Raw genomic sequence first — 17,870 nt, 5'->3', positions numbered from 1 at the left:
TCAAAAATTCACCTTCAAATCTAAAGAAACACATTGAGGTGAGCAGAGCTCTTGCTATGCTAAGTTATTTTCTCGGGCTTATACATGTTAGCCAAGGTTATATTAGTTTAGTTTACTGACATCATGTTATGAATGCTCTAATCTAGTGAAGCACATGTTAATATACAGCAGTCGCCAGAAAAGACAACGGTGCTTTCATTATTTAGCTAACTTCCATGGGAAGGTAAGGTGGTAAGTTAGGTTAGCTTGTCACACATGCTAGCTGGACGTCATTTACAATGTAATATAGGGTCTCGCTTTTCTAGGTTGTGAAATTAGTATTAATGGACAAGTTTGCACTTGCACATTGCCTAGATAGTGCAGGTCAAATTAGTCTTGTCTTTGCAGATAATTGAACATGTTCAGTGGAGTCTGGTTAAACTTTCTCTGGTTTAACAGAAACGATCTGACCCTTTAACAGCAGCTCTGTCTCTATATGAATCCTTCATAATGTTGTCACACACTTATAACAACAATCTGAACCTGTCGGTGGTAAAAACAAACACTTTAGTGAACGTAATATACCGCAGGCATAAGCTCTTTGTTTTACATTAGCCGTGTAGCGGTCACGATTACAAGGTTCACGTTTAATATGGATCGGTTCCAAGAGTGTTGGTGGGGGGGCTGTGAGTTTACAGACCAGCACTGTCCAGTCAGTTCATGTGAAACACTGCTGTGTATTTTCTTCTGAGCTCTTTAGCAGAGAAAGTTGTGGTCAGTCTGAGCCCACAACGTTAAACATCACTCCTCTCCTTCGTTGGTTTTCCAGACAGACTGAAAGCCACACCGCCATCTACTGTCTGTATCGGAGTATATAACACCAGAATTTAACCAGATTTGAAGATATAACCGTCTTCTTTATTGGTTCTGATATTAGAAAATGCAGATGTTACTACTAGTAATTCTTATACCTCTGCAGATGCCATTAGTAATACTTACCTGCAACAACTTCTGTTTATTGTAAAGGTTAGCGTACTTATGCTTACCCTCTGTGATACATTTCACGCTCTAATTGATAATTCTGTAGATTATATGTTACCTAACAGGGTAACGCAGCCCCATACTATGGTTTTTATTGAAATACAGGCCTGGACATTAAGAGACAACCCATTGTGTGAGTACTTTTACTTTTAATATTTCAAGTACATTTAAAAATAATTACTTATTTACTTTTACTTAAGTAGGATTATTATTATTATTATCATCATCATTTCCACACAGACAGATATACACACACACACGTACACACACACACACACACACGTACACACATATACACACACTCTAAACACACACATACACACACATATATTCACACACACACACACACACACACACACACACACACACACACATATACACACACTCTAAACACACACACACACACACACACGTACACACATACACACGTACACACATATACATACACACACACAGACAGATATTTATGTGTGTATATATATATATTTTAATATCAAAACCATTATTATGATTATTATTATTATCACTATTGCTGATATCCATCAGTTTAGTTCAGTTTTCTTTCTTTTGTGTATTTATTTATGTAATTTGCATTACAAAACATTGTTATTGTTTTCAAACTGTAAAGTTAAAATAATGTTTTAATGTTTGGATGTTAAAACCTGTACCTGCCCCTGTTTGTACTACTTTGTACAATGTGCTTTGGCAACACTGTACTTTAATATGCTCATGCCAATAAAGCCTCACTGAACTGAAATGAACTGAGTGAACGAGAAATTACACAAGTGACGTCACCACTGTCACAAATCTAAATTATACAACACGTAGTTCCGACCAAGCAATCTGATTGGTCAACTGGACATTTAGAACGAGCTTGAATCAGCATGACAGCACACCTAGCCGTGCTCAAATGAAAAAAGCCTCATCACTAAAAATATCACTCCGCCATTCATTAGAACTAAAGACCGTGACGTCACGCTAACAACATCAGTCACTTCCGGGTAGACGACTGGTGGTTGATTTGAGTTGCGGAGATATGTGAACTTTTTCTTCTGTTGTCATTTTCAGTCGTAACTGTAACATTTGAAGATATATAGTTAAACACGGTGGTCCGACCTATCTGATGTTCCTGCTGGCTTTATTTTATGGACTGTGTTGCTTTGCTAGTGTCTGTGGTTTGTTTTGTTTTGTGGGGATCTGCAGTGAAAACCCGGAGCGGAGTTTGAGTTGTCTTTCTTTTCTGTTTGTGAAACTGGATTGAACTGAACTGATCAGGAGTTGTGGGGAAAACAAAACGGATCCTTTACCGAGTGGACTGAACTCTGAGAGACGAGTTACACTGACACATACTGAAAAACTCTTCATCGTTACCCTGCTCCCCCACACACAGCAAAACTCAGCCATTTTCCCTTCAGTTGAGAGTTTATCTCAGTTTCTACTCCGGCTTCCTCCATCAGCTGTGCTGGTGACACGGCGCTACTAGCTTAAATATATATGTGAAGTTTGCGGACGTAGTAGCTAAATCTGTTCATGGAAAAAATATTTTTTCAACGGATATCTTAGTTACAACGAGATTGAGCTAGTAAAGCAGTTTTGTGTTTATATGTGAGGTATTTATTCAGTTTGGGAAAAGCCACGATCTCTAGAAAGCATTAGCTCCAGTTGGCTGATTGACTCACGACAGTGATGCGGTCAGGAACGAGGCGCCTGACCGCATCACTGAAGTACAACCTATCTGTAATATTGATTAATTAATAATGTGATATATCATCATAAGCCAACACAACCAAGCTCAGAACAAATGAGCCTACAGAGCCATAAGCGAACAGCAAAGAGGAGGAGGATGCTAATCCATTCTGTGACTTTATGACAACAACCTCAGTAGATAAGCATGGACACACTGACACTCATCACCATCTATATCAATCGATCCAGCACAACAATATGACCAATTCATGGACCAGAACCACCAAGGCAGGATGATAAAATATGCTTTCACTCACCAGCTGACGGCTCAGAAAAGGGCAGCATGGCGGTTTTTCCTCCCGGCAAACTTCACCACGTTAAACCCGCGGTTAATTTTACCAGCAGTTTGAGTGATGACAGTATTCCGTGGCTGGTGGGCTCCGAGGCGCTTTAATTCCAGTTTCTCCTCCAAATAAAGAGTTTAGACCCTGTGCTCGAGTATGAAATCCACTTTATTTTTTTCAAGTTAGCTGAGAAAGTCTCCCCTTTTTAGCCGACTGTAAATTGTAACTGTAAACAGCTCGCGCTGTAGCCTCACTGTAATGTCATTTGAAATATTTCACAGTTGATTGGCTATCTGTCTGACAGAGAGCTATCTGATTGGCTCTCTGTCAGACAGCGAGCCAATCAGCTGTGAAATATGAAATGACGCTTTAGTGGGGCTTCAGGCTGTCTGCCCCACTTGTCATCAATTTCATGTGATCTACATTGAATACACGAACACTCTGAGCATGCGTATTCATATTTTCCCACGTGCAATACACATTACATTGTGAGAGAGGGGCTAGCCCCACATTCACACCGGCCACCGTAGGCCCGCTGCGGACACAAATCAGGAAAACGCAGACTGAAGCAGCAAGGCAGGGTATAATTAAAAATGAACTAAAATCCTAACACAAATTATATAATGCAATTTATGAATACGCTATATTCATAGATAAATTATAGCAGATAAAATTTGAAAATTGATAATAACATCATTTGTTTGCAAAGTTCTTTCTGGCTGGCTGAGGGAGAGAGAGAAAAAGAGAGAGAGAGTAGTTGGCAGCAGGTGCATTTAGAGGCTAAATGACTTAGCAGGAAGATGGACGGTGGAAAAAAGAGGAAGGGAGGAGCAGAGAGGGAGAAAAAAGAGAAAGGCACTTGCAGGAGATGCCGTTAAATGCCGCCAGGTTAGTCAGTAAATAAATGTGCTAGCTAGCTAACATAGCTAATGTTACTGATGCGTCATCGTCCCCTGTTAATGTTAAAGCAGCAAACAGACTGGACAATCAACAATGAAAGTGGCAGTTCCCATTCTAATTTCCTCAAAAACATTGATGACGTAATTGGCATATCCAGTCTAGTGTTGCAAGCCAAGCCCGCTCCTTTAAGAAGGAGGCTTTGTGGATAATGTGTGTGTGTGTGACGTAGTAGTGTAAGCGCCGGTAGTCGGAAATACGTGTGTGTCTAGCCGCAGCCACAGAGAATAGGTGTATGCCAGTAGAGGAGAAATAAGTTACCACTGTTAGTGAAGCAAGAGTCAAATGCATCACAGAGAGACTATGTATTAAGTCCGCTGCGACGCTGGAATAAAGTGCCCCATTATCCACCGCAGAGTTGGTCCGGACTCTTAGTAGAGCTTGTTACCAGCTACGAGCCAGGCTAAGCTAAGTGAGCTAGCGTCATACCAGTGGCCGCCCAACTACGGTTCAGGGCCTGAGACTGGAGAGGTAACACTTGTTAATGTGGTCAATATTATTTGAAAATGAATGCATTATGGTGATTAATTTCAGTCAGTGAGTTCATACTTTGAGCTCATAATTTGAAATTATTGAGACAACACAACATCTTCTGTCACTATTCAGGCTATTGTAAATATCTGTGTTATTTAATGTTTGTGTTGGTTAAATTTTAACCTTTGATGGGTAACTGTTAGTGTATATCAGTAAACTGAGTAGGGTATTGTGCTCTTGCTCTGTTCTTTGAATAAGTGGAGAGAGAGTTGTTAACTGTATTATATTGGTACATTAAAAGATATGCTGTGCTGTGCTCTTGCTTTTTTTTCTTTTTGAAGGTGGAGAGAGAAGCATTGGTGCCACCGTAGTAGAGAAGCCCACTACTTCAGAGCAACCTGCACATTTTCTATTTTGTTAGTATATTAGTTGTTTATTTAGTTATTATTTAATAAATATTGATTAAAAATTAGTCCTTTTGTCGTAAGATATGCACCTTTTGTTTTATTTGAGGTTCATAACAGTATATTGTACTAAGCAGTTGTTGGCTCATTAGTTTGTTGTTCACATGCATTAAAATTCACCAGAATGCAGGAAATCAAGTCTTTGTAACTAATATTTTCCTAGTGGGGACCCTCAGACCCCCCACTTAAAAAGTGGCCTGACTGGGGCTATATTTCTCACTATATTTCTCATCCTGAATGATTTTCCCAGTCCGGCCCTGCTGCATACCCTGTATTTACCCTGTAATTACATGTAACAAGGGGGGAACCATCAGTACTTTAGATTACAGCCCACACACCCTGTAATTACCCTGTAACTAAATGTAACAAACAAGGGGGAACAACCAACATAACTTACTCTGTAACTACAGAAGACAATGTGAGAACAGTTTGTTTTAATTTTACTTGCCTCAAAACATGGAAGAACAAACTAAATTAACTACACAGTTTGCAATCAGAAGAGCATATGAACCATATATGTGTGTTCTGATTCATACCTAATGTTTTATCTTTAGCTATATTCATATTAGCTATAGCTATATATATATTTCCTGAGATGAAAGGAGACTGTGCACAGAGCTGAAAAAAGGATAAGCTTGCACCTTGAGGATTTGTAATTCTGGACCAAAACAACTGCCAGGTAGAAGACCTTCAACATTTTAATGACTTCAAAATTGTCAACATGTGTTTACACACAAGTGAGTGACATCTTTGGTGGGTGAATTCTGTCCGCTGATGGCAGGTGGAGCTAAGATGCTATAAACAAGCATCAAGTGATGAAGTTTGCTGGTGAGGTGAATGACAGCTGAGACAGTCTTCAGACAGCATCCATGACAACACACTGTCCTGGACCTTTGTTCCAAAGTAAACCCACATAAACCCATGTATTTTGGCTGTTTTATTGGTACTAAGGTCATTTTGAAATAAAATCACATCAGATTTATTAAGTGCTACAGAAGTCATCACTCTATCTTCCCTGAAATGTCCAGATTTTTGCTCAGTTTTATCGTCATACTGTAGCCTGTAATAACATAACAGGTACCTAGTAGTTAAAGAATAACTAGAGTATTAATTCTCTCTAAATTCTTCCAAAATTTCTAGTTTATTGCTCAGAAGATGGCACATACTCTGTAATAATAAAATAGGTACCTGGTAGTTAAAAAATAACTACAGTATAAGTAATTTGTAAGCTCCATAATTGTTACCCCTCAGTGGAGGCTGGTCCATAGAGGCAGAGGAGGTTGCTCCTCCTCTGTTTTTTGAGAGGCAAGAAGGAGATCAAAATATAAAAAAGAATATTTGATTGAAATAAACCATTACCAAATCTCAGAATTATTTATAAAATATGTTTATTCTCTTCTTTGGAAAGAATCCATCATTTTAATTCTGGTTAAAATGCTTCAACAGTGACACCTGCAGGGCAGGAGGAGAAAGAGCAGTCTGTGTGAAGCGGTGGTGGGGGGCAGAGGGGAAGAGTGGGGGGGAGTGGTGGGCAGTGGAGGACGGGCTCATGCTGTCCTCCTCAGGGTGGGATCTCTTACATCAATTTAAAATACTTAATTTTTCTTCATGCTAATCTGTGATTGGCCAAGACACATAAAATGATGCTCCAAGGGAGGACGTCCTCCCTAACTAATCAACAACCAGAATACAATATTGACATTGCATTGGTCCAATGAGTGTTTCCAGATTTCATCTTCAATTCTCTACAATTGTAACATACATGAGTGTGAGGTACTGTTAAGAGAAGAAGATCAGTAACATATAGATAAATTGATAGAGTAGCATATTAGAAAATAAATTATAATGCAAATTGTGAACTATATTTTTAAACACATCAGTAAAACATTACATCTTATTTAGGCCCCTTCAACAACAAAATCTCCTTTTTTCAGATTTAGAGGTTACCTTTCACTTCTTCTATTGAGCAGTAGATAGCTGCTTCCGCAGCCCTGAAGGACTCTTTATACATCCATGGAAGGACTGTTCAGAACTATTGTTAAGCTAAACAGGAGAATAGATCTAGACTGTGCAGCGCAGCAGCAGTGGAGAAGTTCCTGGGTGAGAAATTAGACCGGATATAGACATAGGAATCCTACTTTTTTAAAAGTCTTTAGTTTAAGAAAATACATAGGAAACACATGTGAAACATGTGATATGTCTGTTTTTGATGAGAACATAAATCTCTTGTCACAATATAACAATACTATAAATTTGAATTTCACTTTGTGGGTAAAATGACACATTCTGAACCACTCCATGGCTAAAATGAGCACTTCTTTGTTTAGAAACAATATGTATATGCTAAATGTCTTTAAAGAAGCATCCTTTTCACAACTCAGGGGTTTTTTGTTTTTGAAAGCAAATTGTTTTATTGGTATATAAAATTGCCCCCCACCCCTCTGATTTCATTGGGTGGAGAACAATGATATGATAAATATATATTGGTATCTACTGTACTGGTACATCATTAGTACAAAAGATTACACTGTAACTACGGAGTAATTACACTGTACATTGTGGGCTGTAATCTAAAGCATTTCCCTCTTTCTTTTCAGACTCAGCAGTTTGTATTCTGAACAGATGACATGATTCTTTAAACTGATTCACACTAACAAACCTGTCCACCTCTTTGTCCATACCTGAGAGTGTTCAGTCTCCAGTGTGGATCCTCCAGTCCAGCAGACAGCAGCTTCTTTCCTGAAGCTCCTGGATGATTGTAGCTCAAGTCAAGCTCTCTCAGATGGGAGGGGTTGGAGCTCAGAGCTGAGGCCAGAGAAGCACAGCCTTCCTCTGTGATTAGACATCCTGACAGACTGCAGACAGAAAATGACACATGTCAAATGATCTGAGATCATGTGTTTATTACTGTCATCACCAATGTGTTTCTGTGATCTTTAGAGTTAAACTTAACACTTTCAGTCACTCCTTCTCGATTCAAATGGCTAACTACTGTAATACTTTTATTGTGAAGTTGTTCCAGCTTCCTGTAACCTTAGTCAACATGATGTTAGGGACTGCTACCTCTTCACTGCATAAAAATAGGTTTAAATAAAAGAATAGTAAAAGAAGAAACAACCACAGTGAGCTGACTAGATGAAGAGCTACAGGTGACAGATGCTCACAGTCGAATACAGGACAATCCCAACTAATATGGCATATAAGGACTGAATGTTGTGGAAAAACAGTAAGGAAACATTTCTGACTCCATTCAGTTTCAGGAATCATCCAGAGTTTTAAGTTTGTTTGAAACAAAACATGAATTAATTGGTGGTTAACCACAGCTGGGATGCACTGTCATATCACCATGGTGAGTAAAAATCACTATCATTCCAGCACAATGTTCTGAAATTAAAAAAAAAACTGTAACTATTAAAAATCTGTTCACTGAATAACTGTCTCTATGTGTTTTACTTTAGGTCAGTTACACAGTTCTTCATTCAGTTTTTGGATCTTAAAACTCCTCTCTGGTATTTCAGGTTCCAACAGCAAAGACAGAAAAAAACTAATAAAAATATATAAAAAGAAAGTTATTCACAAACTATAAACACACAACTGGTCTGAAAATAACTTGAATAGAGAAAAGTCCAAGTGTTTATTTCCTCATATAAATTACAGTTTAAATGGTGATCAGTTGAACAGATTGATGAATCCTGACCTGAGAGTTTCCAGAGTACAGTGTGGACTCTCCAGTCCGGCAGACAGTAGCTTCACTCCTGAATCCTGAAAGTTGTTGTTACTCAACTCAAGCTCTCTCAGACTACAGGACTGGGAGCTGAGAACTGAGGACAGAGCTGCACAGCTTCTCTCTGAGAGGTTACAGTCAGCCAGTCTGAAGAGACAATAATAAACAAGAAGACAAATAACATTTGTGTTGAAATAGGTCTAAACGTTGATGATATGTAATCTCTTCCAAGAACTGGCTATGATCTTTGGTGATCTGTTTTAAACCAGCCAGAGATGTGACAGTTAATAATCAATTAATCGGAATAAAAAGTAATTCAGTAACATAAATCACATGGTATCAAAACATGATGAGCTTCTTCATGTTAATCAAAGATGTTATGTTTGTGCTGGACAGTACATGAAGCTGAAGTAGAGAAACATAAGTCGGATTTTCTACACAGCAATATTTAAAATCTTGATGAAGAGGAGATTCAGAAATACTGACATGAGAGACGTTGTATAAACTGTATTGTGCTTTCTCATCTCACAGGAAACCCTGGGTTCTGGGCCGAGCCTTCGCGGTCCTTCACAATCCTGATGGCATCCTTCCCTGGCTATTGATACTTATACTTATTGTTATTGTTATGATTGTTGTTCTTCTGTCCCCCCTCCCCCTTTCCCTCTCTCTTTCTCTCTCTCAACCCAACCGCTCAAAGCAGATGGCGGCCCACCAAGAGCCGGGTTCTGCTTGAGGTTTCTACCCGTTAAAGGGGCGTTTTTCCTTACCGCTGTCGCCAAGTGCTTGCTCATGGGGGAATTGTTGGGTCTCTGTAAATTTAAGAGTACGGTCTTGACCTGCTCTATGTGAAAAGTGCCTTGAGATGACTGTCGTTGTGATATAGCGCTATATAAATAAAAATTGATTGATTGATTAATTGTTTGGTATTTATAGTTATCAGTTGAGACAAACATGATCTGACCTGAGAGTTTCCAGTGTACAATGTGGACTCTCCAGTCTGGCAGACAGTAGCTTCACTCCTGAATCCCGAAAGTTGTTATTACTCATGTCAAGCTCTCTCAGATGGGAGGGGTTGGAGCTCAGAGCTGAAGCCACAGAAGCACAGCCTTCCTCTGTGATAAGACATCCTGACAGCCTGCAGACACACAAAACAACACATGTCACATGGTCTGATATCACTGCAGGACTGGAAGGTGTTGTTTTTATTTCTGTCATCACCTATGTGTTTCTGTGATCTTTAGAGTCAAACGTAATCACTCCATACACTACTTCTCAATTCAAATGGCCAACCACTGTAAAGCTTTTATTGTGAGGCAGTTTCACCTTCCTGTAACCTTATTCAACATGATGTTAGCGACTGCTAACTCTTCACAGCTAAAAATGGGTCTAAATAAAAGAATAGTAAAAGAAGAAGCAGCCACAGTGAGATAATTAGATGAAGAGCTGCAGGTGACAGAGTCTGACTACAGTTTGTATAAACATCAAACCTCCAACACGTCACACAGGTAAATGATTCTATCTCAGATGCTCACAGTTAAATACAGAACATGAATCCCAACTAATGTGGCATATAATTACTGAACTTTGTGGAAATAAAAGTAAACACTAACAGTAAGGAAATATTTCTGACTCCTTCACTCACACTCACTGTCTCTATTTCACACCGTTTCAGTAATCATTCAGTGTTTTAAGGTTGTTTGAAACAAAAGAAGAATTAAATGGTGGTTAACCACAAAACAGCTAGGGTGAACTGTCATATCACCATTGTGAGTAAAAATCATCCCAGCACAGATACTGATCTGAAATTACAAGAAACTAAAACTATTGCTAAAAACTGTTCACTGAATAACTGTATGTGTACTTTGGGCCAATTACATAGTTCTTCATTCAGTTTTTGAATCTTGAAATTCCTCTTTAGTATTTCAGGTTCCAACAGCAGAGACAGAACAAAACTAATAACTAATGTTAATAGAAAGTTATTCATAGGCTCGAAACACACAACTGGTCTGAAAATAATTTGAGTAGAGAAAATGCCCAGGTGTTTATCTGCTCATATAAATTACAGTTTAAATGGTGATCAGTTGAACAAATTGTTAAATCCTGACCTGAGAGTTTCCAGTGTACACTGTGGACTCTCCAGTCCGGCAGACAGTAGCTTCACTCCTGAATCCTGAAAGTTGTTGTTACTCAACTTAAGCTCTCTCAGACTACAGGACTGGGAGCTGAGAACTGAGGACAGAGCTGCACAGCTTCTCTCTGAGAGGTTACAGTCAGTCAGTCTGAAGAATACAATTGGAAAAAATATTTAATGAAACATTTATTTTTCTCCCCTATTGAAAAAATCTCTTTGAATATCTTTTCAATAAATCAATCATTAAATAACTGTCTGTGTACTTACAGAGCTTTGTTGGAGGCTTTCACCACTGGCAGCAGCCTGAGAAGAGCCTCTTCTGACGCAGAGTATTTCTTTAGGTCAAACACATCCAGATCTTTTTCTGATGACAGCAAGATGAAGACCAGAGCTGACCACTGAGCAGGAGACAGTTTATCAGTGGAGAGACTTCCGGATCTGAGGTACTGTTGGATCTCCTCCACTAGAGAACGATCATTCAGTTCATTCAGACAGTGGAAAAGATTGATGCTTTTCTCTGCAGACAGATCCTCACTGATCTTCTTCTTGATGTACCCGACTGTTTCCTGATTGGTGTGTGAGCTACTTCCTGTCTGTTTTAGCAGGCCTTGTAAGACCGTCTGATTGTTCTGCATTGAAAGACCAAGGAGGAAGCGGAGGAACAAGTCCAGGTGTCCATTTGGACTCTGCAAGGCCTCGTCCACAGCACTCTGGTAGAAGTGTGTCTCTGCAGATTTGTCTTTTCTTGTTTCAGACTTCTGGGATGTTGTTTGTTTTTTTAACAGCAGATTGACTCCAGACTTGATGAATGTCAGATGGACATGAAAAGCAGCCAGAAACTCCTGAATGCTCAGATGGATGAAGCAGAACACCTTGTCTTGGTACAGCCCTCTCTCTTCTTTAAAGATCTGTGTGAACACTCCTGAGCACACTGAGGCTGCTCTGATATCGATGCCACACTCTGTCAGGTCTGATTCATAGAAGATCAGGTTGCCTTTCTGCAGCTGCTCAAAAGCCAGTTTTCCCAGAGACTCAATCATCTTCCTGCTTTCTGGACTCCAGTGTGGATCTGTCTCAGCTCCTCCATCATACTTAACCTTCTTCAGTTTTGACTGAACCACCAGGAAGTGGATGTACATTTCAGTCAGGGACTTGGGCAGCTCTCCTCCCTCTCTGCTTTTCAACACATCCTCCAGAACTGTAGCAGCGATCCAGCAGAAGACTGGGATGTGGCACATGATGTGGAGGCTTTGTGATGTCTTGACGTGGGAGATGATGGTGCTGGCCTGCTTCTTGTCACTGAATCTTTTCCTGAAGTACTCCTCCTTCTGTGGGTCAGTGAACCCTCTGACCTCTGTCACCATGTCAACACACTCAGGAGGGATCTGATTGGCTGCTGCAGGTCGTGTGGTTATCCAGAGGCGAGCAGAGGGAAGCAGTTTCCCACTGATGAGGTTTGTCAGCAGCACATCCACTGAGGTGGACTCTTTAACATCAGTCAGGATCTGATTGTTGTAGAAGTCCAGAGGAAGTCGACACTCATCCAGGCCGTCAAAGATGAACACAACCTGGAACTCTTCAAACCTGCAGATTCCTGCTTCTTTGGTTTCAGTAAAGAAGTGATGAACAAGTTCCACCAAGCTGTACTTTTTCTCTTTCAGCATATTCAGCTCTCTGAAAGTGAATGGAAATGTGAACTGTGTGTCCTGGTTGGCTTTGTCTTCAGCCCAGTCCAGAGTGAACTTCTGTGTTAAGACTGTTTTCCCAATGCCAGCCACTCCCTTTGTCATCAGCGTTCTGATTGGTTCATCTCTTCCAGGTGAGGCTTTAAAGATGTCTTCTTGTCTGATGGTTGTTTCTGGTCTGTCTGGTTTCCTGGATGCTGTTTCAATCTGTCTGACCTCATGTTCATCGTTGACCTCTGCAGTCCCTCCCTCTGTGATGTAGAGCTCTGTGTAGATCTGATTCAGAAGGGTTGGGTTTCCTGCTTTAGCAATCCCCTCAAACACACACTGGAACTTCCTCTTCAGGTTAGACTTGAGTTTACCTTGACACCTGCCAGCATGAGTCCCTGAATGAACACACATGAAAAAGGATCAATAAATGAAGTATAAAGTAAATATTTAAACATTTAGTTAAACATCAAACATATTTTTCTCAATCTCTTGAGACATCAGTAAAACAGTCAGCCAGCTCCTCCTGCTTCATTCTCCTCAGGAAGTGCAGTGTGATCTTCAGAAATGCTTCTCTGCTGCTCCTCTGCTTTTCCTCCTCACTGTCCAACACCTCCTCATCCTCCCTCTGACTCTCTAAGCATTCTGGGTAATCTGAACTCAGAACCTTCTGCATCTTCTTCAGCTCGTTCTTCACAAAAGTGACGATGTTCTCCTCCAGCAGCTGGAACAGAATACTATATGAATGACACAATCAAACTAAAATCATGAAGCAAACATCAGATCCATGTTGGACAGACTGACAATCCACTGGTCTACAAAGTGGAGCATGGACATGATTGTGAACAGCATAGAGGTAAAGTAGTTGTTGTACATGTACAGACCATAAATATGGAGTCCAGGTGTGTTTGATGCTGCTGGGCAGACTGACCACTGGGAACCTCTGAGCTCTCCTGGTCCAGTCTGTGGAGGAATCATGAAGAATGAGCTCACATTATGTCTGTCCACTCAGAGACAAACACAAGCTAAAGGTCCATCAAGTGATATTTCGATGTGAACAGAGAATCAGATGACTCCCTGTAGTGGTAAAGCTTTACTAGTCCTGCTGATCCCACTGAGAATCAACAGCTCAGTCTGTTTGTAGCTTTCAGCTCAGTGTGTTGCTTCAGCAGTCAGTTTGGTTTAGTCCCAACAGCTCTGAACAACCCTCCATACAGCTCTCCCTCCCTCACTGTACACTGCTGAAGTGACCTCAAGCAAGGCAGCTAGAACCTCCAGCTGATCAGTGTCTGCTTGTATCAGTCTGGTCTGTCCTACTTATATGATGAATAATTATGATTATTAGTGGTTATTATAACTGTGACTCTCCACAACATCCTTTTTGCTTAACACTTCTTTATCACTACAATTGGTCTGATTCTTTTGGAGTAATGTGCCCCCACTGGGCCTCCTTTATGGTGGAAGTTATTGTGGACCTTCTGCACTAAGCACTCACACTTCTGTCAAAGGAGCCAAAGTCATTTCAGGCTTCTGTCAGGAATCCTGTTTCCACCATGAGTCTGGTCGTTGAACACCGGCCCCTTCACCGTAAATCATGTCCAAAGATTGGATAAACTTTGTATTCTAATTTTCTCTTTGTGACTGAAGGCAATGTCAAAGAAGGTGCCAGAGTGTTGCTGGATACTTCATTTTCCTTTAAACTTATGAGAAATACTTTTTGGTTTTTTTGCTTTTTGTTTGGTTCCTCGTGTAAGTCTGCATATACAGGATGACTTGAAGGAGCCAGATTGTGCTTGCTGCTTGTGTTCCACGTACCTATGTGCTGATCTGTTGTCTCTGACATCTTGCTGCTTGCCTGTGAGTTTTTCTTGTGTGTGGTCTGGGCAGGTTGTAGAACTGAATTGACCTTCTGGGATAAATAAAGTCATCTGAATCTAAGTTAGATTTTGACATCACTGGTTCTGTTCTTTAAGTGTTGCCCAATTTATCTCGGGCTAGTAAATCCTGTGCATTATGCTTTAGATGGAGCCCCCCGGGGGATGAGTGTATTGGGTCATAAAGTGTCAAAGACATGTATATTTCCAGATATTCCACTCTGCTGCTTTGAGCCCGGAAATCTCATCTGGTTGCTCAGTGTAATGACTTTACTGGATAATTTTATTGTCTCTCAGGGTTTTTTAAATCCTAGGTATGATTCTTTTAATTCTAGGAGTGTTCTGAACAAATCATCATACATGAAATGTAAACAGACATTTCATTGTATTGTTGTTATTGCTCTCAGGTAATATACAACCCTATCCAGATCATGGCAGTGGTACAGCCATTTATAATACTCCTGATTTTAAATGTGGGTTGGATTGGGCTTAATCCACATGAATGTACAAAGTTCGGTAGCTAAATTAGACTTTGTTTGTATGTGGGCTTTGACATCTGATGCTGATGTCATTGTTATTTCTGAATCTTGGTTAAGTAATAGTTTGAGACTAAGACATTTCCATAGATGGTTAAAATATTTACAGAACAGATTGACCTATTAGGGGTGGGGGAGACACAATTTTCTTAAAAATTACTTTGGTGAGCAAACAGTTTGAATTTTTAGTTCTAGATCTGGAGGTCTCTGATTATAGGCCACCCTCTGCTAACAATGAGGCACTGCAATCCCTTATGAAACTTGGATCTGGCTCATCTTTTTTAACCAATTAATGTTAAACTCTCCCATTACAATAATCTCATTAAAAGAGATCTTTTAATGAGATTTTCGTAATGGAGATTTTAACATTAAACACACATTATGTAATTTCAGCCGCTAGGTGTCTCTCAATCAAAACATTAACAAAAGACGGAGTGTGATAACATTGTGAAGTAGTGTGGGATCATGGGAGGTGTGGTGTTGGTTTTTTTTTAAAAACAGCTTCTCTGGGATAGGATTACTTCAGTGTTCATCGTTGAGGATGTTTTTAGCAGGAGCCAAATGCAGAGGTCTCCTCCTCTCCAGAACAAACGGACCACGTAATTAAAACAGGTAAAAACACTGAATAAAGCAGTTTCACGTTAAAAATCAGTGTTTCTCTGATGCTGTCCAGCGGGCACAGGATGTCCGGCAGGGGCTGTTAGCTGAGCTGCTGCTAACGTTTGCTCAGCTTGTTTCTCTGATAACTTAAGATCCAGATGTTCAATGATGAAAATCCTTCTTCTGGTTAAAAGATATACTTAAAAACAACCAAGATCTAAAAAGTTTATCATAAAAATGTGGCTTAAAACTGAATAAAAGTCCATTTATGACAGTTTCTGGTGGGCAACCACAACACAGATGTATTATCTTGTATGTGTGTAAGTTACTCTTTGGTAGACACCATTGTGGCAGACAACCACAACACCGACACATGCATCTTGTGCACATATACTCTTTGGTAGAGGAAGTATGATGCCATTGACAGGCGACCGTAACGGTCCAATTTCTCTGGGTTTGAAAATTGTTGGAAACATTTTGGATAGCGTAAGTACACAACTGAACAAAATATACATCATAGGTCTAGTTGTTTTTAGAAATTTTAATGTGAAATAGTTACATATTATAGTTTTAACTGGTTACAACCTGTGTCTGATGACTTAAAATCTTATTTTAATAATAAATCTTTTTCTGATGATTGATTCACCAACTAGGCCCCATTTAAAAAACTCTTCTTCAGTTGATTTAATTTGAACTAATTCTCCCCATAAACATTCATCTGTTTCCATTTTTGCAAACAATATTATTAATCGTTGTGTAATTGCAACTGTGCATTATACAAAAAATTTGAGAACAAAACCACATATTATTGGTAAGAGAGACTTAAAACTATTTTTGTTGAAGGGTTTTTGCATAATCTCGCCTCCTCTAACTGGGGCAGAATTGAGCTCAAACCAGATGTGGAAATGGCTAATAAATTCTTTTCTGATGGTCTGAGCAGGATTATTGACAAGCTCCCTTTAGAAAGTTCAGAGATGAAGGCAGAAATTATACCTGATTTTCATCTGAGCTATCTGCCTTGCTTTATGAGTGTAATCTGGCCTGAGCAAAGACCAGAAGGTCTCATTTGGAGTCAGACTAGTGTTATACCAGTGGCATAGTCTCTTTAAGAAATAGCCCAGTGCATAGGAAGTGCGCTTGATGCATGTGTGTGGTCGAGCGAGCGTGTGTGCGGTGAGAGAGAGTTAAGTTAGCAGTTAGCTGTGACAGTAATAGTACAGTGTATGTACAGTTTGAGCTGTTCTGACAGAATAAATGCTGCAACTCCTCAAAATTGAAGCTGAGTTCCCGTTTCTTGCTTGCTACCTGTTGATAAAGTGGAGGGAGTTAACCCCGAAGTTAGCGGTGACTTCGGCCCTGGAGTAGTAAACAAAGTCTCCCCTGTGCTTCCTGACCACGGTCTGGACGCTGAAGCAGGAAAGGTTAACACTAGCTAGTTTTTAGACATCTGTGCAATCAATGCCCAATTACAAAAAGCATTTTGGGGGCGGAGGATCACTTAAAAACAAACATTTTAATATGAGTTGCAGCTTACTTCTTTACAGGAGAAGGTTGTCGTCCCTTAAATTCAAAGTAGCGACCCATAGAGTGATCACTGAGCTTTAACAGCAGCATGAAGAGCTTTATCAGCAGTGTGAAGAGCTTCAAAGTTTATCTTCTGAAAGCTCTTCACACTGAATGATTTCTGATCTCTTTTCATCTGTCTGATATTTAAAGAAAGTCATCATCTGTCACATTAGCACTGATCCTGCTCTGTTCTTCATCATCCTTCTAGGAGAACAGGAACATTGTGAGGACATCATCTCTCTGAGGTTGGACAACAGTCCACTGAAGTTTAAATAAAGTTTTATTAAAGAAGTATAAATGGAGTTTCTCGTATAATAAGACTTTGTTCTTTAAAATATTTAGTAACGTTACTCACATTATAAACTAATCTGATGTGGACTTACTCTTTCTTTGGAGAATGTTGCTTTTTAAAGAATATTTTTTCAATCATGGAGTGGTCACTCTTCATGGACACACAGCTGGATCCAGATCCAGGTTCCAGTGAAACTGGTCTCTGATGGATCCTGTTAGACAGAGAGACAACCACCACAGAGAGAAATTCACTGTTAAGTATTCAGCCACAGTAGCTGTTGGATAAACTAGCAGCCATCAGCGAGGAAAGGACCAATACAGCAGCATGAAGAGCTTTATCAACAGTGTGAAGAGCTTCAAACTTTGTCTTCCGAAGCTCTTCACACTGAATGATTTCTGATCTCTTTTCATCTGTCTGATATTTAAACAAAGTCATCATCTGTCACATTAGCACTGATCCTGCTCTGTTCCTCATCATCCTTCTAGGAGAACAGAAACATTGTGAGGACGTCATCTCTCTGATCTGACAC

The 17,870-nt window shown here is 39.8% G+C and overlaps 1 protein-coding gene across 1 annotated transcript in view; it reads right to left on the bottom strand.

Annotated features, from left to right (window-relative positions):
• The window catches only part of LOC122990128 (NLR family CARD domain-containing protein 3-like), a 96,502-nt gene that overhangs the window by 4,588 nt on the left and 74,044 nt on the right, over window positions 1-17,870 (bottom strand). Inside the window, exons 4-9 of the mRNA XM_044363248.1 lie at window positions 17,433-17,552; window positions 13,358-13,436; window positions 12,986-13,197; window positions 11,068-12,885; window positions 10,775-10,948; window positions 8,643-8,816 (exon numbers count right to left, since the gene is read on the bottom strand). Of these exons, the coding sequence (XP_044219183.1) occupies window positions 8,643-8,816; window positions 10,775-10,948; window positions 11,068-12,885; window positions 12,986-13,197; window positions 13,358-13,436; window positions 17,433-17,552 (2,577 nt within the window). The remainder of the gene's footprint in view (window positions 1-8,642; window positions 8,817-10,774; window positions 10,949-11,067; window positions 12,886-12,985; window positions 13,198-13,357; window positions 13,437-17,432; window positions 17,553-17,870) is intronic.

The sequence above is a fragment of the Thunnus albacares genome, chromosome 10 (assembly GCF_914725855.1).
Source record: "Thunnus albacares chromosome 10, fThuAlb1.1, whole genome shotgun sequence".
In the NCBI taxonomy this organism is placed as follows: domain Eukaryota; kingdom Metazoa; phylum Chordata; class Actinopteri; order Scombriformes; family Scombridae; genus Thunnus; species Thunnus albacares.
Note: the sequence above shows the minus strand (reverse complement) of the source record. Positions and strands in the feature narration are given on the sequence as shown.